Source organism: Callorhinchus milii, unplaced genomic scaffold (assembly GCF_018977255.1).
Source record: "Callorhinchus milii isolate IMCB2004 unplaced genomic scaffold, IMCB_Cmil_1.0 Scaffold2, whole genome shotgun sequence".
Taxonomy (NCBI): domain Eukaryota; kingdom Metazoa; phylum Chordata; class Chondrichthyes; order Chimaeriformes; family Callorhinchidae; genus Callorhinchus; species Callorhinchus milii.
The window spans coordinates 17006691-17029838 of record NW_024704743.1 but is presented as its reverse complement, the minus strand read 5'-3'; the positions used below and the strand labels follow the sequence as shown (position 1 = coordinate 17029838).

Genomic DNA, 23148 nt, shown 5'->3' with positions numbered 1-23148 from the left:
GATGTGATACGCGCTATATATCAAATGCAAGTATTATTACTGAATGAAGCTGTGAAAGCAAAGTTCATGCTTCTTCACAAGGCACCTTCAGTCTTCCACATCCTGTTATTGAAACTTCCTCACCTTCTGCCTTATGAGAGGTTGCAAAAAAAGTTATCCCAACAGGGCCGATTTCATTGCTGACATGGGACATTTTACCCACCAGCTCATAAACCCTTGTATTCAGCCATAACAAACGTGTGACCTTAAAACTGTCTGTTTGATAAACCGCATTTCATATTACTAGTGATTACGTGCTCAGTGATGATGAAACCAGTCTGTAACAATATAATTTCATGGCTGTTGAGTGTAGGTAAATGACTCCTCCATTACCTTGAAGCTGGAGCTAATCCTGTTTGGTATAGTCTTTTTAAAAAGGCAGAACCCACTCAAGTTTTTGATTTCAAATAATGCTCCTTTCAAAATGTTAACATTCTGTGAATAAAATTCCTGGTGTTTGTGATTTTTGTAGTGATTTTAAATCAGTACCTTTGGCCCATGAAGACTGAAATGAGTATTTGTCATTCATGGGAGAATGATGACATCATTTCATTTACTTGTTAACCATAGTTCTTTTTATGTATTTGATAAAAACCTGTTTAATATTTCACATAATAATATTTCACATGGTTAATTAATGCCCCAGTTATACTAAGTTTGTTTTGACTCGATGTATCAATTCAACAGTATGTGGTTTGACCATTTCACCACATCTTAAATTGGGTAACTCAGCACAGACTGTTATTCACAGAGCTTAGACTTGTTCAGAGCTTACACTGCAACTCGTCTGCCTGAACCCCTTCATTGCATCCGCTCCATGAATCTGTGCTGTCAGTATAACTCATCTAAATTTGTAGAATAAATGCAGTACTTGAGGATGTGCACATTTTAAAATTTCTCATCCCCACTACAAAACATGATAAAGCTGAAGGCTGCTTACCTCATCTACATTTCAGCTTCAAATTAAGTCGGCGGGTAACTGAACAGCTTGGTACATGGACTGACTTTGGACAAGATCTCCACATAAACCTTTGGGGGTAGTTTTCCATATACTATGAGCCATCTTGGATTGTCATTTTGGGGTGGGAGGTAGGGGGAGTGTGAATATTGTACTGTGAGCCAAATGACTACTTGTTTTACTTCTCTCTGATTCCTCCAACAAAAACTAGCTAGAATGCTTCTTACTGGATATGAGAATAACCTAAAGGATGGCTCATTGTTTTATTGATTAAACTCTTCATTTGGTTTCCCCTTTTTTTTTCTCTTGCAGGATTAAAGTGTGTGTGCTCCCAGTGTGTGAATGACAACCTCACATGTGAGACTGATGGACTCTGCTTGGCAACAGTGACCCGAACAGGAGATCGAATAGTGCACAACAAAATTTGCGTTTCAAGTTCTGAGCTGATTCCACCAGATCGGCCTTTCGTATGTGCTCCATCTGCAAGGCAAGCTGTCTCAGCTGTTTGCTGTAATTCAGATATGTGCAACAATCCTGATCTACCTGTACCGACCGAAGGTAAGCCTACCATTCTGGGTGGGAGCATACTTTTTGAGAGTAGAAAAGACAAATTTACATTTCAAAAGTGCCAAGTGTATCTGGAAACTAATTTGTTTGCATAGTAGACCTATTGAAATAGAATCATAGAATGTTAAAGACTCAGAAACAGACCATGCAGTGCATCAAATCTACTTGCTGTTTTTCATATGAGTTACCTAATCCTGTTTTTCTGCTCCTTCCTCTTAACCTTTAATATTCTACTTTTGCTTGGGCCTCAGCTATTTACAATTTACATCAATGATCTAGACGAGGACATTGAATGTAACGTATCTAAATTCGCGGATGACACTAAACTAGGTGGGAGAGTAAGCTCTGAGGCTGATGCAAAAAGATTGCAATGAGATATAGATAGACTAGGGGAGTGGGCGAGAAGGTGGCAGATGGAATTTAATATGGGGAAGTGTGAAGTTATTCACCTAGGTAGCAAAAATAGAAAAACAGATTATTTTCTAGAGGGAGAAAGATTAGATAGTGTTAATGTTCAGCAGGATTTGGGTGTCCTTGTACACCAGTCTCAAAACGTTAGTTTGCAGGTGCAGCAAGCAAGTAAGAAGGCGAACGGCATGTTAGCGTTCATTGCAAAAGGTTTAGAGTACAAGAATAGGGAAGTCTTGCTGCAACTGTATAGGGCCTTGGTGAGACCGTACCTAGAGTATTGTGTGCAGTTTTGGTCTCCTTATTTAAAAAAGGACATACTTGCCCTAGAGGGGGTGCAGCGTAGATTCACTCGGTTAGTTCCTGGGATGAAGGGACTGACCTATGAGGATAGGCTGAATAAACTAGGGCTATATTCTCTAGAGTACAGAAGAATTAGGGAAGATCTTATTGAAACATATAAGATTCTTAAAGGGCTGGATAAAGTAGACACTGAGGGTCTGTTTCCCCTGGTAGGAGAATCTATAACCAGGGGTCACAGTCTTAAAATTAAAGGTCAGCCTTTTAGAACAGAGTTGAGGAAACATTTCTTCACTCAGAGAATGTAGATGCTCAGTCCTTGAACATCTTCAAGGCTGAGACTGATAGATTTTTAAAATATAGAGGGATTAGGGCATATGGGGATAGGGCAGGTAATTATAGTTAGTTCAGAAGATCAGCCATGATCTTATCGAATGGCGGGACAGGCTCGAAGGGCCGAATGGCCTACTCCTGCTCCTAATTCTTATGTTCTTAAATAATTTATACATGTTTAAATAACTGGCCCAAATTGATACATCAACTATGTTAACACTGTTTCAGGCAGTAATTTAGAAATACAAATATGATTAACCAATAAAATCCAGAAGAAATAATTTTCTTGCTTTAAAATGGATTCCAGTCTCCATTCATCACTTAATCATTTGTGGAGTCCTGTAGCTCAGTGGTTATAGAGCATTCGCCTCGCATGCGAGAGACCTGGGTTCTATTCCCGGCAGGATAAAATGTTGGGCAAGTTTCCTTACTCCACGCCCTCTGTTTACCTAGCAGTAAGTAGGAACCCGGTTGTTGGTTGATTGGTAGATCGCTTTTCCGGGGATGATAATCCCTAAATAAAAAAATATTAATTTGGTCACTCAATCCACGACTGTTTATAGGACACTGCTGTGCGCCATGTTTTGCCCACAGATTATACAGTCAATTCACTTTACAGTATATTCTGTGAAGAGCTTTGAGACTTTAGAAGATGTGAAAAGCGCTATATCAAATGCAAGGATTATTATTATTTTATTATTTGTAATTAAAGGATATCACTGTGCTGTACTACACTCATTTTGTCCTGTTCATAGACCCACTATTTCAGTAATCTAGCGTCAGTGTTCTGAAACGCCTTTCTGTTATTTGTACAGGTTGAAGGGAACAGCACACTGCTGTTTATTTCTGTGGGTGTTTGTGAGAGGGCAACTAGATTGTGAATTTGGGTATTCCTATGTCATCTTTTTGTGGTGCTGGCAAATTAAACTTAGTACTACCTTTATTCTTTAACGGTAATGTTCCTGACCCAAAACCTGTCTTTGGCGACTTTGGTTGTTTATCTGCATAAATGAAGAGATCTTAAAATCAATTTTCTTTTAAGTTCTCTCTTAGTTTCTCTCTTCAAATGTCTACATGTGGATTTAATACTATTTGTCTCCATTTCATTGACCTCCCTACCCAGTGTTTGCTAACTGTATCTCTGAGTTTAAATGCAACTTAATCCATATTTCACAGATTTGTGTGAGGGAAGATCACACCAAAGCCAGAGAATGTCGCTTTCTGACTGTATCTTTTAAGCTGAAGATGTCCTAATGATTAACAGAAAAGCAAACAAAAGCATGACTTGCAAAGTAAAAATATAATGAATGAACGATCCACTGACGATTCTCAATACTAATAAAGCACTTTGTGGTCACCTAGATTTCAATTGGCCTGAAGTCACTGCACTGGTTTAAATCATGTTGAATCATCAATTACTGCATACTTGCAAAGATTGATGGCCACTGTAGGATTCATTCTCTGGTAGTGGGGAGTGGGAAGAATGGGGTGCAGGCAGAACGTTTCTTTTTTTAGACTTAACTATTCAGTAATTGATTGTCACCGTAAAACAATAAATACAATTGAAACAGTCATATGAATGAAACCATGGTTGAACTATTAACAACCCCAGAAAAGAATGCTTTGGAAATTCTGTTGGGTAACATAAGGACAAGCAATTGATACTGTTGTCTGTAGATTGAACCCACCTGGACCCACAAAGAAAACAAGTCAAATTACTTGACACACCAGTATAGCTAAATAAGCAGACACATCTGCAAGGGGGCAGGGAGAACGCAGGAATACTTCTGTGTAGCTCTGTATAATCCCCTACTCAGTGTCTCTGTTGAGCTGCCTGTGATGATGATTAAAAAGTAATCCTTGCAAATGAGAAAGCGTCTTTTCACATCATCATGACTCTATGTACTAACGTACATACAGTACTCAAAGTACTGACGTGGGGCTTGGACCCACAGTCTTCTGACCTGAGAGATGAAAAGGCTACCAATTGAGACGGGCTTTAAGACTTTTAGAACTGAGGTCAGCAAAGATTTCTTCAGGGTTGTGAAAATGTGGAGTGCTCTGCTCCACAAAGCTGCAGAGATGGAATCAATAGGAATGTTTAAAAGAGAGGTCTCTGTGGTAGAGTATTGAGGAGTATAGCTAAAGGACAGATATCAGGATTAAAAGAGCTGCGGACACCTTATGCACTGTTGGACCAGGCTCGATAGGTTGAATCGGATTCTTTTGCTCCTTTGTTCCATCTTCTGACAAATAACGTAGAGAAGGGGTGACTCCCATGTAAGCCAATGAAAAAAAAGGTGTGCAATTAAATATTAGCTTGGAATAAAGCACAACTCCCCACCCAAGGGGATATTTGAAGAGTGATGTGGATTAGGTAATGTGACAATATTAGAATGAGATGATCCTTTCAATCACAGGTCCACGTACAACACAGGGCTCCAGGCCTGTAGATAGTCGAAAGCAGTTGTGTACAGAAAAAGCAGTTATGTAGCCTCCAAAGGAAACTGCAACAGAGAGAAAGCACAGCTGACAACAGCTCAGAAGAGACCACTGTGATCACTGAGTGTGGGTGAAAACAAGGGTAAAAATTCAAAGTATTACCTAAAATGTCCCGGTCTCCAAGGCATTTCTAAAGTAGGAATAATCCATACCAATAACTTTTTCTGAAGAAAAAAAACCCAAGCTTAATTTATGCAAATAGAATAATGAACAAAGGTGGTTGCCATAGGACTCACTCCCACAATCTAGTTGTATTTTGACCAATTTGTGCCTCAGATTGTTTGGTTGAGCGACGGTGCGATCATAATTCAGTAGTGGATTGGGTTAGTAGAAGGTATCCTGATGTAGATTGTTACATTAATCCAATGAGAGCTGGAGGCATTCTATATGTCGAGTTATATTGTTCATTATGATCTGCAGGAGCAAAGAATGAGAGGAAACAGGAAATAGTTTCTTAGAAAAATCAGTCGAGGTGGCTGGCTGTGTCTGACTTTGAGGAAGTTTCCTGCAAGACCTTATCTATCATGCATTTTAACATGCAGTCGCTGTTTTCAAAATGCTCAGTCAGGAAGAACCCAGGTTTGTGCTGAGTTAACTAATCTCACTTAGGGAACCAGGTGCCTCAATTTCTGCCCCATGTTAGAAAGGGAAAATCAGTTTGGATTCATTCTGATTTACTTGAGGATCCATGCCTTATCTTGGGGATTGCAGTAGCCCTACTTCAACTTATCCTTGTGGATAACAATAGCCCACCCCCTCCTTCCCACACACCCTGACAGATTCCCACACTCCCTCCAAAAGTCAGTCTCCTGTATTGTTGACATCCAACATCCAAGCAACAAATACACATTACTGCGTAGTTCATATGTTGATTGTTGCATTTTATGTTAATGTCGGAAAATGTCGTCTTAAGATATGGACGTTTGGCATGAAATGCCCTTATTCTCTTTATTTCTAACCCACACTTTCAATGTTGGAAATGTTTTGGTTATCAAGGATATCCCTTAATGCAGCATGAAATTTGCTGAAATTTGTTGTATGTGTCACAAATCCTTCACTGTTGTGTCAGAAATCAACTTGTCTTTATGCTAAAATGTATATTAGAAAGTGATTGCTTTTTGGGCACAAAGGGGAAAAACGGTCATTCACTTTGTGTCTGTTTGTGGGCTGTTGCTGCATGTTAATTGGCTGCCTCTTTGCCTATAAATACAGACAATATACTTCACAGTAATGTCCTGTGAAGCGCTTTGAGACATCTCAACAACACAGGGGACTATATTAAGCATTGGTTTTAAAATTGACCATTTTAACTTGCTAACAGCTGAAGTAAGGAAGCTGTCTGTCTTGGTGTCAGTTGAAAGTCTGAAGTATGTGAAAAACAAACATTAAGGGTTTTAAAGTAAGCCAATATTAGTCATAAGCTCCCAGACAGGTTTGTTACCACACATCCTGCTGTCTCAAAAAGAAACCGATTTGAGGAACTGAATTCAACATGAAATAAACAAGTTGTTTAAGAGCCAGTTTCTTTTGTCTGAAGTGCTTTTATTTCTTTTGTTTGCTACTGAAAAAGTATTAGAATTTTGTTTTTCTCTTGAAAACAGACATGTTTGAAAACAGTTCTCCACTTTGCAATGCCTGTCTTGCTATTAGTCTGGCTGGTGTTCTCATGATGCTTGGAAAGGCTATGAGAGAAAATAAACAAACTTGGAAAAATAATTGCCTGTCATTATTGATGGGGCTGTGTAAGTCTCAGCGATAATGGAAGAAGGTGACAATTAACAACATCTGGTCCATTGCTCTCCATTTTCTATCTGCATTTTATTTTCTCCATTTATTACTTGCATTTTTTTCTATTCTTCAATCCTTTCGTTCTCTTGCTCAGTTTTTGAATTATCTGCTAATTTGAATGTACCAAACTCAACTCCCAATAACATTAACTTGACTTGCTTGGAACTTTGCAGGGGCAGATCCATTTTGTTTCCAAAACATCCACTGTATTTTATAAAACACTTTAGAGATGTCTTTTTCATGAAAGGTGCTATGTAGATGCAAGTTATTAATAATCCTAACTGGCTTTTTGGTAGGTTGATGTAAAATAAATCAGTGTTAGAATTAGTGAATAACAAAGTTTTTGTTTTATGTTTTGATAAACAGTTTTTCTCACTTTATTTTGTTCATGTATAGGGCTGACTCAGTTAGTAGCACACTCACCTCTAATTCAGAGGTCGTAGGCTCAAAGCCCATGTTGGGATTTGTAACTCATTTTCTAAGATGACATTCCAATACAGTGGTGGGGTGGGGTGCATTGCTGGAGGCGCTGTGTTGAACTGAGGACCGTCTGCCTGTTCAAGAGGATATTAAAAGATCTCATGGAACTATTTTAAAAAAGAAAGTTTCCCCGATGTCTTGACCAGCATTACCCCAAATAAACAGTCCCATCACTTCATGGTTTGTGGGGCGTTGCCACATGCAAATTGGTTGCACAGTATATCCCACAAAGTGCTTTGGGATGCCCTTCTGACATGAAAGGCCGTATACCAAATGCAAGGATTATTATTTAACTGCACAGTAACTGTCAGCTAATAATCCAATCTGGATTTGTATGGTCTGTTTATTAATGCAATGTAAAGAAACAGTGCTGAGTAGATATCAAGTTAAAACATTTATTATGATCTATATTTGGTTTATTGTAGTGCTCTACCTAATTCTAGTTGGATCTTTGCGTAGCTGTGACTGAGGATCCCGAAGGGAGCTAGAGAAGAAATAGTGGAGGGTCTTAAGTATATTTGTGCAAATTTTGTGGAATATGATTGCACCTTAAATGGGAGTACAAAAAGCAAAAGGATCTTGGTGTGCAAACTGAGGTCGTTACTAGTTTTGCAAAATAAATTGATTTGACCCAGCCCAGTGTAAATTTACAAAAGCTCTTAGCAGCAGTGACATTTACATTAATAAAGGTAACAAATTATATTCTAGTGCTATAAACTAGATTGCAAAAAAATGCTTTGCCACAGTTGAGATTCTTTTCAAAGTTGCAGAACAGAACCCAAAATGTTATTGTGATTGAGCAGTGTAAACAAGGTAATTAAACATTACCTTGAACTTTTTGCAGGGGTGTTTATGATGCAATGTTTAAACGCAGGTATCTTTTGTATAATGTACAGATTTCAAAAAACAGCTTCAAACTAAGGGCAATGAAAGAATAGAAAATGCAGGGCAGATGGTAGAACAAATAATATAATTCTTGTACAGTATTTGATAATCGCATCTATAATCTCAAAGACCTTAACAGGGATTTTCTGTCAACCTTGGTAACTATTTGTAGGTAAATGAAGTAGCCAATTTTCACACAGTTGGCCCACAAACCACTATAAAGTGAAATCAAAAGAAAGACATGATTTGTGAAAGACTAATCAATTTGTCTGGAGGATTGTTGTTCAGGACATCAGAAGAATCTACCTTCTCTTTTTGAATAGTGTCATGGGATTTTTCATGTTCATCTAGACTGACTGAATCTCATTCTCATACGAATGGCATGCTTTTCCAGTATTGGTCTGGAGTGTTACCTATATGTAGGTCTTGAACCCACAACCATTTACTTCAGAGATAAGAGTACTGCAAACCAAACTGAGCTAAACTCTCAAGGAATTAAAGTATTTGAATTAATAACTAGATGAGTACCTGGAAGAGGATTCTATATTAAAATGAAGAGCTGGAGTGTCAACAGAATCTTTTGGGAAGCTGGATAGGACAATAATCTATTGCCTAAAACTATTGTTATTTACTATGCAAAGTTTATTTTCAACTTATTTGTTTCCCCTGAAGGTTTGGGTTCACAAGAGTGTTCGCTGCCCCATAGTACCACATCAAAAAGTATGAGCTTCAGGTGTGAATGTAGACATTGCATGTGGATAGCAGCACAGGAGATTCAGCCAATCACTCTTGTACAGAGTTCAGGATGGAAAATCATGGCTGATTTGATTTTCTTCCCTCTCACTAGCCCAGTGTTGTTGAGGCTAGTTGTGGTACAAACAGTTGCTCTTTTTAACTCCGATTCTGAACCTTTACAGGCCTGTATGTTTTAGTACTTTGTCACAAGATGCTTTTACCTATAACCATCATTGGAACTACTTGTTAAAGCTGTGTATGTTCAGAAAATGCATTCATGTGTACTTCCGTTCTGACTTATAATAAGATCTTACAGCAACCCATTCAATAGAGGATATTCACATTCTGGTGATTATTTTCAACTCATTTATTTTAACACTGCAAGTCTTTTATTGAACATTGTAGTTGAAGCAATGAATTCAATTAAAATATTTCAAAGTTGTCAGAGTGAATATTAACTTAGTGCTAAGATTCCAGCATTTCAAAATACTGTTTGAAATAGAAGATAATGTTGACTCATTTTACTTCAAACCTCATGGTTGGCAAAAAGATGTGGGAGAAAAGCTAAATCTGGTAGTTCTGTGAAGTGGCAAACCTGGTGCCTTTCTGGCAACTTATTGATTATAAATAAGAGTTGTTGTTGCTTAACTCTGTAATTGTGTTTGTGATTGTTTCTAGAGATCATAGTACATCCTTCACTAAACCTGGGTCCTGTGGAATTAGCAGCTGTCATCGCTGGACCAGTATGTGTGGTTTGCATTTTATTGATGGTGACCCTCTACTTTTTTCATAATCGTAATGTCATTCACCACCGAGTTCCACATGAGGAAGATCCCTCCATAGATCATCCTTTCATTTCTGAGGGCACCACTCTCAAAGATTTAATATATGACATGACCACCTCAGGATCTGGTTCAGGTAAGCTGGTGTTTTTATTTAGTGACTATGCTTCTGTACAAGTTTTAGATATTTATCTTGTATCTTCGATCGGTATTTTTGAAGCTCAAATCTGTTAATTTTAGGAAATGTTTCTGTAGTATATTTGAGATCAGATATAATTGGTGAACGTATTGCATCTTGTCTTAAGCCTTATACCTAGTTACTATTGTTTATGATCAGCTGGGTATCTATATCTGCCATAAATAGAAACCCAGTATCATGCTTAAGAATATCTAAATCAGACTGAAAGTTCTATACATGTATGCCACCTACACCTGTCTGAAATAGAATGTGCGCTCTCTCGTTGAAGGAACCCTGCTTATCTAATTCTGGAGAGTATCAGGGTTAGCACGAACCTAGGCTTGGGGACCCCATGGTGTATGTTGGGGTACTGCTGGAGTCTTAACAAGCTAAAACTTCATAGCTTACAATTGAAAGTGCTGTCTGGTAAGCTTACTGGTGCTTGTCCAGCGAGGGCCACACTGTCCGTTGGGGCTTTGGCTTGCAGGGTTAACACGAGTTGAGTGGGAAGAATCCCTGCTCCCAGTGATTGGTTTGCCCCAGTTAGGATAGGGGACTCTTTCAGAGATTTGATTCTGGCAAAACTGGACCCAACTGACTGACATTTAGATTCTCAGCGAGCCATAAAGAAACGAATGCCAGCTGACTGTTTGACAGGAACAGCTGACCTAATTTTCTCTGCTTAGAGGAAAGTGGTAAGCACTGTCAATTCACAATCAGATTTATGGATTAGAATGCTTGGTAATCATGGGCAAACGCACAGCAGCCAGAGTGAATGTAAAATGAAGGTTCACTCACAACCGCATGTTATCTGATCACCATTTGGATTCAAAGCACATTGGTTGACTGGAACTACTAGCCTCGAGATCCAATAAAAAAAAAGGTGGTTCGCTTAGATGTACTTTTTGCCTTGCGGGGTTTCTTGTCTTCATTAATGATCTGGTAGACGTTATCAAAAGCAGTGATTAGGCAGGCTTTTACCATCTAAATCACTGCAGATCAGTATTGACTATTTTGAACAGTAAGAAGCTAACCAGACTGATATGCAAGCTTAGCACTGATAAGCCATTTCTGCTATTTATTCTGACTCATAACAGCCACTATAGTCCAATTTGAGCCTTGTCCATTTTACATTCGACTCTGGCTTGATCGTGTTTTGTATACAACAATGGTCAACCCACCACTTAAACAGCATATGCAATGGTTTTGATTTTTTAAAATTTGAGCAGCAGATTAAAACTAATAGAATCCCTAACACAAGCTGTTAGCGATGGTTTCCTTTTCCACCTCTTGCTCTGGCTGAAGTTATTATCATTTTCTGGGAAAGTGCAGTATTGTTGTAGATGAGGAGTTAGACCAAGACCTCCATCTACCTGCTCTTCGGATGGACATAAAGAATCCCAGAAGGAAGCTTCTCCTGGTATCTTGGCCAACAATCCTTTAGTTTAATTAGACATTCACCTTATAGCTATTTGCAGGACCTTGCCGGGTGCAAAATCACTGTAATGTTTGCTTACAAAGTAATACTTGATAGAATTTTTGTAAATACAATACAAATTTACATTTATATAGTGCTTTTTACGTCAGGAAGACAAACCAAGGCGTTTAATAATCTGGGCTTGGCACCCAAGCTAGGGTTGGGAGCTGCCGGAGATGGGGAGGGGAAAGATGACCGAAAGTGTGGCCAGAGAGATTGGTCTTTAGATGAACTTTGAAACGGGTGAGGAAGGGAGGGAATCGGGTGGAGTTCCACAGAATGGAGGCAGATAAGCTGAAAGCCTGACAGCTGATGATAGCATGTCTGGGTATTTGAAGCAGGCTTTGTGAAGAGCTTGAGATGTATTGCTGTGATAATAATAATAATAATCATCCTTGCATTTGGTGAAAGTACTATAAACTGGAAGTTTCTCCTCTTCCTTAAATCATCCTATGAAAATATGTTGGGATCCAAACTGGAAACGTAGGAGAGCATTTGAACTTTCAATGAAACATGGCATGGGTTCATTATGGTTGCGCTATTTTCCTATTTTCCTCCTAATATGTATGTGCATGGGGACCTTTTCTCATTTTTTTTTCTCTTTCCTGCTGGCAGATGTTCTGTTAAGCAAACAGGAAATGTTTGTTTTAAACATTCTCATTGGTTTCTTCAGAGTCGTCCTTATCTTTTTGAGACTCTTGCAAAGTCTTTGCGAAAGTTGAAATTAAATTGTCACTTCAGTCAAATTTCAGTATACCGTATTACAGAATTTTTCCAGACTGGTATCCACAGGGAGTATTTGCAATCTTTGCTGATCTTGCATGGTTTCCGGACCTGTGTAGACCTCTCATGAATGCAAACGACTGGAAGGAAGTCTCACATTTGCTTAGTGAAGAAATCTGGTGTTCCATCTTGAAACTTTGGTCTGCATCCAAGTTAAAAAGAATGGAAAATGTATTAAGAATAGTTGGAAACTACTAACTATTACCTGAATATTCCATGTAAATGTAGGAGATGTTAGGGTCTCGTAGATTTTGTCAGCTCAATCTGTACAGATTTGTTTTGCTGTTAGTCTGTCACAGGAGTAAAAGCCACTAAGTTATTGAAAATTGTTCAAGCTTCTGTTGGGATAACATTTGCCAGTGACCAATTTCAACAGTATAATAATGCTGTGTGTAGAGTTTCTTTGGAACAGTTTTACTTTCTCCTCATCCACCTTTTTGTCTTCCCCTGCTCCAAAGTGAGATTTTGCTATGTTTTTGGAATGTAATTGTCCTCTAATATTGGTTTTAATATTTCAGGGTTGCCTTTACTCGTGCAGCGGACAATAGCAAGAACAATTGTACTACAAGAAAGTATTGGCAAAGGACGCTTCGGAGAAGTCTGGCGCGGGAAATGGCGAGGTGAAGAAGTTGCAGTTAAGATTTTCTCTTCTCGTGAAGAACGTTCCTGGTTTCGTGAAGCAGAGATTTACCAAACTGTGATGTTGCGTCACGAAAATATTCTTGGGTTTATTGCAGCCGATAATAAAGGTAAAACACACTCGTTATAACCTTTCTTACTGTTCTTGGGCAAAGTGTGAATGTCACTGGGTCTCCACTCTTGAACTCACCTGGAGGGCATGATTCAGCAACAGTACAACTTACATCCATCAAATCAATGAATGGGAATTGCACTGGGCTGGTTGCCTCATTGTCCATTAACAGATCTCAGATTACATATGTTCATATTTTTATGGATCCCAATGTAATGTAGAGAAATTATTCTAAATCTGACCTGTTTACCATCCCTTTATTGCTGGCAATGGTGGCCTCAGTCCACAAGAGCAATATGAGGTCCAATGGATATGGATTGATGAAAGATACTTCTGGATCCTTTTCAATCTCAGACTAGCTTGTATTGCTGCTTTACCTATTCACAGCAGCTTAGTCATCCTTGCAAAACACATGGGATATGTGGCCTGTGTGGCCAGCACCAGATTGACATCTGTATTCTTTATGGAAGAAAGGATCTGCATTCTAAACCAAATGTTAAGTTGCGGTTGCTCTTTCAGCTGCTTTGCACACAATGATTTAGCTTTAGTTTGCTTGATTTTTGAATTCCTTGTCTTCTTGTTAAGGGTTTGAGGCAGATATATTAAGGTGAACGATTTCTGTTATAGATGCCTTCAATGGATGTCATGAATATTTAGTGCATCAGTTTCTGCTCCATCCTGCCTCCAAATATTTTTAAATTAACCCGACTGTCGTCATGGGTATTCTTTTCAGAGACAGGGCAAGGGTAAGAGGCAGGTTAATGGTATGCTATTATGCAGAGCTACACTATAGTGGAAGTGAAACGGGTCCAATCAAAATATTGATTGTATAATTTAATAGAGAATTTGTTTATATTGTGGATATTGGTGTAATTTCACGTCCTAATCTCTTTTTCTGTTGGTAAATCCTGGCATTAGTAATAGAAGCATCGAAAGGGCTAGCAAGCTGTTTTCTTTCTCTCAACTGGTCCAGTAATAATTTTTCTCCCTATTTCTGTCGCTGCCTTCATGAAAATTGGACGTACAGAATAATTCTTTAGGGTTGGGTGTTTAGGATTTATGGTTTGACCTAAATTAAATGTTCTCCCTTTCTACCCCAATCTCCACAAAAGCAGCTTAAACTATTGAATTTTAGAAATATCAGAGTAAAATCCTAGTGTTGAAGGTATTGCTAAAGTGAAATATTTGATTGATAGGCCAGCATTCTAAATGTTTTTAAACCTTTGCACAAGCTATAGTAAGTACAATGCTTCTTTCTTGCTCCCAGAATAGCTTTGCTTTTGTTTTGCTGGTTGATCTGTTCTTTGTATGAATGTGCACAACGCTGTAGGTTGTTTTAAAATGTCCCTCTATCAGGGCAAATCCCATAAATTATCATTAAAATTTTGACCTGAACAGATTGGACCAAATAGACCTAAACAGCAATTAAAACATGACCTGATCAATTTTGTATCATCTGTGTAGTTTACCAGCTAAGCAGAATCATTTTTTGAACTCGGTTATGACTCCCCTGCCCCACACCCCCCCCCCCCCAGCTGCTATTTGCCCATCATGTATAAATTGCAGGTTAAGTAAATGTTTTGCACGTGACTTGGGTAGTATGCCATGTCGGTCAGTGTTGGGATGTACTAACTATTCTTTCTTTCCTCAGACAATGGGACCTGGACCCAGCTATGGCTGGTATCAGATTATCATGAGCATGGCTCCCTGTTTGATTACTTAAACAGGTACACGGTCACTGTGGAAGGGATGATTAAACTGGCACTTTCCACAGCAAGTGGCCTTGCGCACCTCCATATGGAGATAGTTGGTACCCAAGGTAAGGAAGATATGAATTTGCATTATTTGCATTAAATAATGAGGTTACATTATTTCTACATGGTAGGATGAAGATTTCCAATCTTCAAAAACTCACCATTTTTTGGGGTCAGCTGGGTATCTGACACATGTGCAAACCCATCACCTTGCTTAGGAGTATCCAAACCAAATTGAGAATTCCATGCATCCCACCTACACATGAAAATTCAAGAGATAGATTGTTGGAATGGAATGCACACTCTCTGGGAAGTAATAGGTTGGCAAGAGCCAAGGCTTGGGGACCCCAGAGTGTGCCATGGGGTATTGCTGGAATCTTGACTAGCTAAAAATGCATTAATTTTGCTGCCTGGCAAGCTTTTCTGCTCTTTGTCCAACTAGGACCACCCTACCTGTTTGGGCTTTGGCTTGCAGGGTTAACAGGAGCTGAGGGGCAGGATTCACTGCCCCCAGTGACTGGTCTGCGCTTCCAGGTCCTGCCGATGAGCGAGGCTGGCCTGTGCCCTGGAGTCCTGTGGCCTGCCTGGCTTAGATACCAGACCAACACCACAGAGGTTGATTCCTTTGCCAAGCATGTCACCTTGGAACCAGTTAAACTTAATCCTGCCCCCCCATACTCTGGCATATTGAAATATATAAAGTTGTGGCATATATTCAGAATCTCTAGGTTCCTCGAGAGCAGTAATTGCAGTAGAACAACAAGTTGTATAGTGCTCTTAATGTGGCGTAACTTCTACAAAGATTTACAAAAGCTGCAGCATATAAATGGGCCACAGCCCAACTAGTCTTGTGCTGGTGTTTATACTCCCTTCCATAGCCTTTTATTCCCCTCTCGTGTGTGAAAGTATAGCTTCCTCTTGAATGCAGCTACACTATCTGCTTCATGTCTTGGAAGAGTTTGATCAATTATCCATGCAATAAAATTTTAAATTCACAATGTGTAGATTTTTCTTTGATCACAAGGCATTGCTGTGCAATGCAGCAAGAATCCTCTGGTGGCATAGCAGTATTTGGATAGCCAATCCTAGTAATGATATGTATACATCTAGTCCAATCCCCAGAAGAAGCTTCAAGCTGAATTGTTTAGTTCTGCTCTTGTTTCAACGTGAAAACTAACCAAAAAAAACCCTCTCTTGTCAGGAAAACCTGCCATCGCTCACAGAGATCTGAAATCTAAAAACATTCTGGTAAAGAAGAACGGAACCTGCTGCATTGCAGATTTAGGGTTGGCAGTAAGGCACGATTCCGCCACAGACACAATTGATATTGCTCCAAACCACAGAGTGGGAACAAAAAGGTAACGTATGCACACTCTTTCCTGCACAGTTAGTTTGGGGAACGTATTATTCCCCAGAGATTGTTTGAGAACACCCCATCGGGCATCAATCCTGAATTGATTGTGCAGTAAGGAGGCTGTCGGTAATTTTTTCTGATGTAGTTTCATTTATCTTTTCTCAGCTCTTAACAATCCGTCAAATGGCTCAAAAATTGTTCCTGTTAAATGTCGTCATGGGTTTTTCATTGTTGCTCTGCTGTTTTATTTTACTGACATAAAAATGACTGCTAATTTCAAGATATAAAATAATAAATAAACCTTACATTTGGTGTAGTGTTTCAGGAGAACAAAATACTTCACCGAGTATACTGTAAAGTGTAGTAACTGTATTTATAGGCAAACAGGGCAGTCATTTGGCACACTGCAATGTCCCCAGTCATAAAGTGAATGATCAAATTTATTTGGAATTTGTTGCTTTTCACTATAAAATAATGATTCAATTAACAAAACCCCACTACTGACACAATTGCCTGAAAGGTCTGCTTTTGGGCTGAAATTAATGTTTCTGCACAGAATCATACACTTTTAAATCACAAGATTTAAAAGTCATCACAAATATTTATCCATCCCATCACAGAGGATGTCATCCAACTATCATGTGGGTAATAAGGAAAATCACAGTGTTAAATCATGTACACTGGATGCATTGTTTCATCTCATCAAAAGCCTCCCCAATCTTATTGCATATTCAATAGAGGTAGAGCTATTCACCAGTTTGAAGTTGTGATTTTACTTGAGTTTACAAAAGTAATTTGTATACTTAGAAATATTAAATAGTCTCAGTAGATTCAATAGTAGAGGGATAAAACTATTGAAACGAATGTCAGCCGCTTAGCAATATTGTGCTGTATTTAGCCAAATATACAACATCTTAAATGAAAATGGATGCAACTAACTAAACTCCAAATTCATCACTGAAACTATAATTTTATCAACAACAACAAATTACATTTGTATAGCAACTTTCACATCAGGAGGAAGTCTCAAGGCACTGGACAGTCAGGGATTTGGGCCTGAGCTGGTGGTTGGGATCAATAGGGGTGGAGGCCAGAAGTGTAATTTATAATAAATGAACATGATGTATCTTTTGCATACTTGAGCTATGGTATGCAGAGTAAATCACAAGCATGCTTATCTCTGTATTTTTAGTTTGTGCATTGATTTCCTTTTTATAGATGCCCATTTTAGTTCTTTCCTTCATTGACAGAGCAGTGAGTGAATACTTTTCATTAGTTGCACCATGTCTCTATTTTGACCTGGGCTCTCGTGTTTCTTTTCCTCCAGTTTGATCTTTAGTCACAAACACCAGTTTCCTTTCACAAACCTTTCAATATTTTAATTGCCTGCCCAAAGCCCGTTGTGTACTGTGTGCTCAATGAGCAATTTCTCTGTTTGTATGAATTCTATCACGTTCCAAAATAGTTGCTAGAAAAGGAGAAGAGGCAAAACTTTGAGGTATCCGAGGTAATCTATTTCCCCGACTACATACTTTTTCATTAAAAAATTAAATTATGTCTTCAAAGTAATCTCAGATATTTTGCTCTCATAGCAGACATACTTAATTCTGCATGTTGTCAGTGAATCAAGCATCATAGTAGGCTGACCAAAAATTCTTTCTCTCGGACTATTGTAGCACATCAGGCATTTTCACCTAAAATAATTTAATTTTAAGAGATTAATGTACCTGCATTCTTGCATTCCTTTTAGATAAAATACACCTTTCATAGCAACGATATTGGTGGAGGGCATACTCCATCATAATAATAATTCTTGACTTTCATATTGCACTTACAACATCAAAACATCTGTTTTACTAAGTTTTTCTGTAAACTTGTAGTGTTATTTGTGGATAGATGCAGCAGATGGTGCATCCAGTGAGGCTTAGCATAGATCTATCTGTTAGCTACGCTTCCCTTCTGTTGGACTTGACCTCACAGTCTTGTCTCAAGTGAGGTAGTCTCATGCTTTGTTGGAGGTAAGACTTCAGATAAGACATTACATCTAGGTCTTGCTTGTCTGTTCTTCACATGGATGTGAAGATCTGATTACGCTATTTGAAAAGTAAAAGGAGTTTGTCCCTATGTCCTAGGTAACATTCTTTCAGAAAAATTGGTCATTCTCCTTGTTTTGTGGGATGTTACTATCGTGCCAACAGAGTCCTGCCTGTTCAGGTGGATATTAAACATACCATGACACTATAATAATAATAATAATAATACTTGCATTTGATATAGCGCTTTTCACGTCGGGAGGACGTCCCAAAGCGCTTCACAGAACACACTGTAAAGTGAATTGACTGTATATTTGTGGGCGAATGCGGCAGCCAATTGCGCACAGCAATGTCCCACAAACAGTCGTAGATTGAAAATGACCAATTTATTATTGTTTTTTTTTTTTTGGAGGGATTATTATTAGACGTGTGGAGTAAGGAAACTTGCCCAAGGTTTCGCCCTGCCTGGAATTGAACACAGGTCTCTCGCTTGCAAAGTGAGTGCTCTAACCACTGAGCCACAGGACTCCACGAAAAGGACACTCTTTGAAAAGAGAAGGGAGTTTCTCTCCATGTCCTGGCCAACAATCTCCTCTTTCTCTCCCCCCACACCCCCCCACCCTCCATAAAAAATAGTAGTCATTCATTCAATGGCTGTTCGTGGATGCTGCTGTGTGCAACTGGCTGCCACGTTTCACCCACAAAATAGTCAAATCAACTTTACAGTATATCCTTGAAGTGCTTTGACTCGTCTCAACGGCATGACCAAATGCAAGGATTATTATTGCTTCAGAGTTGAGTTTCTGTAGGTCTGTATGATTTACCTTCAGATTACATACTGAATTGATGCTTATTAAATCTCTATTAGATTTAAGATTGCTAGAAATTGCCAGGTTTCACCTGAAACCTAATCGTCATCTGCTGTGAAGTTCTTGCAATTTGAGACAGCACCACTGGGGATGTTACATTTTTGGGGCGCAGAGAATTTCAGAAATTCAAAGGATATTTAAGGAAACAAAATACTGGAGAAAAATGTAGCAAAGTTCTCAGATAATCAACATGCAGAGAGAGAGAGAGAGTGAGTACATCTAACTCGATTTTGCTTTATAATTGAAGAGTTTAAAGCAAATAGTGCAGTGGGCTGATGCACCAATGCCATTCATTGTGGAGTAATTGGATGCCAATTACAGGTTGTATGTGATGACTAAAGAAATTTAGTCTTTCTGTAAGTGTAATACAGAAAAATAGCCTCACAATTTACAATTACAGCATGTTCTGCTTTTGACTTATAGAGTTAGTGCAAATGAATTCCAAACAAACTGTCAAGGGTCGAAAAAACCTGCTTGATTTTTAAATTTAAACGGAAATACTCTTGAACTGTGTTTAGCCTTAATGTTTCATACTTTCCTGCAGAGAGTCAATTTATTTAATCCTGGTTCTTTCTCTCAGATATATGGCTCCAGAAGTCCTCGATGATTCCATAAACATGAAACATTTCGAATCTTTTAAAAGAGCAGATATCTATGCTATGGGTTTGGTATTCTGGGAAATCGGACGGAGGTGTTCAATAGGTGGTAAGTAGAATTTCTCTCGACACTGCTTGAAAATAACATTTGAAAAGGAAATTTTTCAATGTCCCTCCTTCACAATCTATATACATAATACCCTAGTTTTCTATTTGTGGTTCTCATGTAGTAAATAGCCCCCCAATTGGAGACGGTATGTAGTGATAGAATTGAACAGAATTTCAAAATTGTGCGTGCATTTTTAACAATTCCAATTGTATTTGAATGATTTTTGTAGGTATTCATGAAGATTATCAGCTGCCTTACTATGACTTAGTACCTTCAGATCCTTCGATTGAGGAAATGAGAAAAGTGGTGTGTGAACAGAAGCTGCGGCCAAACATTCCTAATCGGTGGCAGAGTTGTGAGGTCAGTACTTTGTGAAAGGTAGTTGATGGTTTGGTGTGTTCCATTAAAGTATATTAGAATATACAGCACAAAAACAGGCCATTCGACCCAACTGGCCAATGCCCGTGTTTATGCTCCACATGAGCCTCCTCCTGCCCTTCAAGCATAACCTTCTATTCCTTTCTCCCTCATGTACCCTATTTAGCTTCCCCTTAAATACATCTATGCTATTTGCCTCAAGAACTCCTTGTGGTAGAATGTTCCACATTCCCACTACTCTCTGTGGGAAGAAGTTTCTTCTAGCTTCCCTATTTGATTTATTTGTGACTATTTTATATTGATGGCCTCTGGTTTTGGTCTCCCCCACAAGTGGAAACATCTTCCCTAAGTCTACCCTATCAAAACCTTTCATAATTTTAAAGACCTCTCAGGTCATCCCTTACCCTTTTTTCAAGAGAAAAGAGTATGTTCAGCCTTTCCTGATAGGTATAACCTGTCAGTTCTGGGATCATCCTTTTGAATCTCCTTTGCACCCTCTCCAGTGCCTCTATATCCCTTCTATAATGTGGGGACCAGAACTGCACACAGTATTCTAAGTGTGGTCTAACCACGGTTATATAGAAATTTACCATAAGTTCCCTGCTTTTCATTTATATCCCTCTAGAAATGAACCCCAATGCCTGGTTTGCATTTTTTTATGGCCTTATTAACCTGTGTTGCTACTTTTAGTGAATTGTGTATGTGTAACCCTAGGTCCCTTTGTTCCTCTACCCATTTGGATTTTTATTTTCCAGGATGTATGTGACTTCCTTATTCCTTCTACCAAAATGTACCATCTCACACTTTTCTACATTGAAATGCATTTGGCATTTAAATGCCCATTCAGCAAGTTTATTAATGTCTTGCTGTAATTTGTGGCAGGCCTCCTCTGTATTAACTACTCTCCCCAATTTGGTGTCATCTGCAAATTTTGAACTTGTACTGCTGATTCCCGAATCAAAATCATTAATGTATATTGTGAACAATAGTGGTCCCAATACCGATCCTTGTGGAACACCACTGCCCACCCCCTGCCAGTCTTAGCTACCCTTTACCCCTACTCTGTTTTCTGTTTTGTAGCCAGCTTGCTATCCATTCTGCTATTTTTACCCTGACTCCACATGCTCTGACCTTATTCATTAGTCTATTATGTGGTACATTATCGAACGCCTTTTGGAAATCTAAATATATTCCATCTCCTGTGTTGTGTGCTTGGATTCAAAACAGCATTTTTTTAATATAAAAAAAACAAAAAGTTGGAGGGCAGAGAGAGAAAGTAAGGAAATGAGAGGAATCCTCACAAATACAATAAATTAACCTCACTGTGCTGCTATTTTGGTCAGTTAAGTTTTCATTTCCTCTTGCATGAAGATTTTGTTTTGAACTACAATATCATTTCTGTTTTATAATTGAAATAACTATCGCATTGTTGAATCGTTTCACGGTGCTTCACAGAATATTGTAAAAAGTGAAGAAACAATATTTCTAAGCAAATGTGGCATCTAATTTGCACACAACAATATTTTGGGCTTTGGTATTTTCTAACATACTAGAAAGTAGAAATTAGGCTTTCTTCATTGTAAACTGTTAATGTCTATTATTGACTTTGGAAGGCTATCCTGTTGAAAGGAATGTCCAAGCTTCACTTGTCCAAACGCGGAGACACCTAGGGATTCAGTTATTAGGATAAAATCACAGAGCTGCTGGACAGAAATGAAATCATAAATGATACCTCAATGGCATTGAGTAAAGAAAACCAGATGTTGGGATGTATAAAAGATCAATAGCAAGCTGAAATAGTGAGCTAATCCTACCACTGTATAAATCATTGGTGAGACCATACTTAGAGTACTGTGTACAGTTCTGGTCACCACAGGACAAAAAGGATGTGGGAGAAATTGAGAAGTTATAGAGGAGGGCAACCAGAATGATTGATGGAATGGAGGGACTGGATTATGAGGAGTGACTAAGTAAATTGGGCATGTTCACGCTGGAAAAGTGAAGATTGATGATATGATTGCTGTCTTAAGATTCTAAAAGGACTAGACCATGTAGATCATGACAGGCTGTTTCAACTAGTCCAGAATAGTAAAACCAGAGGACATGGCCTGAGATTGAAGGGGAGTAAATTCAGAACAATCTATGGAAGCATTATTTCAGTGAGCGAATAGTGAACCTGTGGAACAGGCTCCCGAGTTGAAGCAGAAAGTGTTCATTCCTTCAAACACAGATTAGATAGTATTCTTTTAGGAAATAACATTCTGGAATTCTGGGATATAGTACATAGGAGGTTCGGGGCGTGTGCATGCGACTGCCGGGAAGATGGAAGGCAAACCAGATGGAGTCCTGTAGTTCAATGGTTAGAACACTAGTCTCACAAGCGAGAGACCTGGGTTCAATTCCCGGTAGGGCGAACCCTTATCAAGTTTCCTTACTCTACACGCCTGATAATAATCCCTCAAGAAAAAACAACAATAAATTGGTCACTTAAATCCATGACTGTATGTGGGACGCTGCTGTGCGTAATTGGCTGCTGCGTATCGCCCACAAATATACAGTCATTTCTCTTTACAGTATATTTTGTGAAGTGCTTTGAGACGTCCCGAAGATGTGAAAAGCGCTATAACAAATGCAAGGATTATTAATCATCTCTTGGCTGTTTCTGAAATATTGTTCTGTAAATTGGGTGCTGCATTCACCAACAAATAGTCATGATTGTAAGTAATAGCACTTGACTTAATAATAGTGCTTTGAGAAGTCTCAACGACATGACAAGGCACTATACCAAATGCAAGGATTATTATTCTTTTTACAAAGTGCTTTGCAAAGCTATGTTAAATGCAAGGATTATTATTATTGCTCACTTTGATAACATTCGCCTCCACAACACACAATTGCTATACTTTACAGTATGTCCTGTGAAGTGCTTTGACATGTCCTCCTGACACGAAAGCTGCTATATTAAATGCAACAATTATTTTTTTTGTAAAATGAGCAATTTGACTTATCCAGCTCACTTATGTCAGTCAGTAGTTGATGGGAATGTTAGGAGTAGCATCTTGTTGGTCTTGCCATGAATTGCAGCGTGA

The 23148-nt window shown here is 38.7% G+C and overlaps 1 protein-coding gene across 1 annotated transcript in view; it reads left to right on the top strand.

Annotated features, from left to right (window-relative positions):
* Positions 1 to 23148, top strand: part of tgfbr1b (transforming growth factor, beta receptor 1 b) — a 47884-nt gene that overhangs the window by 20775 nt on the left and 3961 nt on the right. Inside the window, exons 2-8 of the mRNA XM_007898124.2 lie at positions 1310 to 1555; positions 9674 to 9913; positions 12734 to 12964; positions 14618 to 14785; positions 15922 to 16078; positions 19557 to 19681; positions 19911 to 20041. Coding sequence (XP_007896315.2) covers positions 1310 to 1555; positions 9674 to 9913; positions 12734 to 12964; positions 14618 to 14785; positions 15922 to 16078; positions 19557 to 19681; positions 19911 to 20041 — 1298 coding nt within the window. The remainder of the gene's footprint in view (positions 1 to 1309; positions 1556 to 9673; positions 9914 to 12733; positions 12965 to 14617; positions 14786 to 15921; positions 16079 to 19556; positions 19682 to 19910; positions 20042 to 23148) is intronic.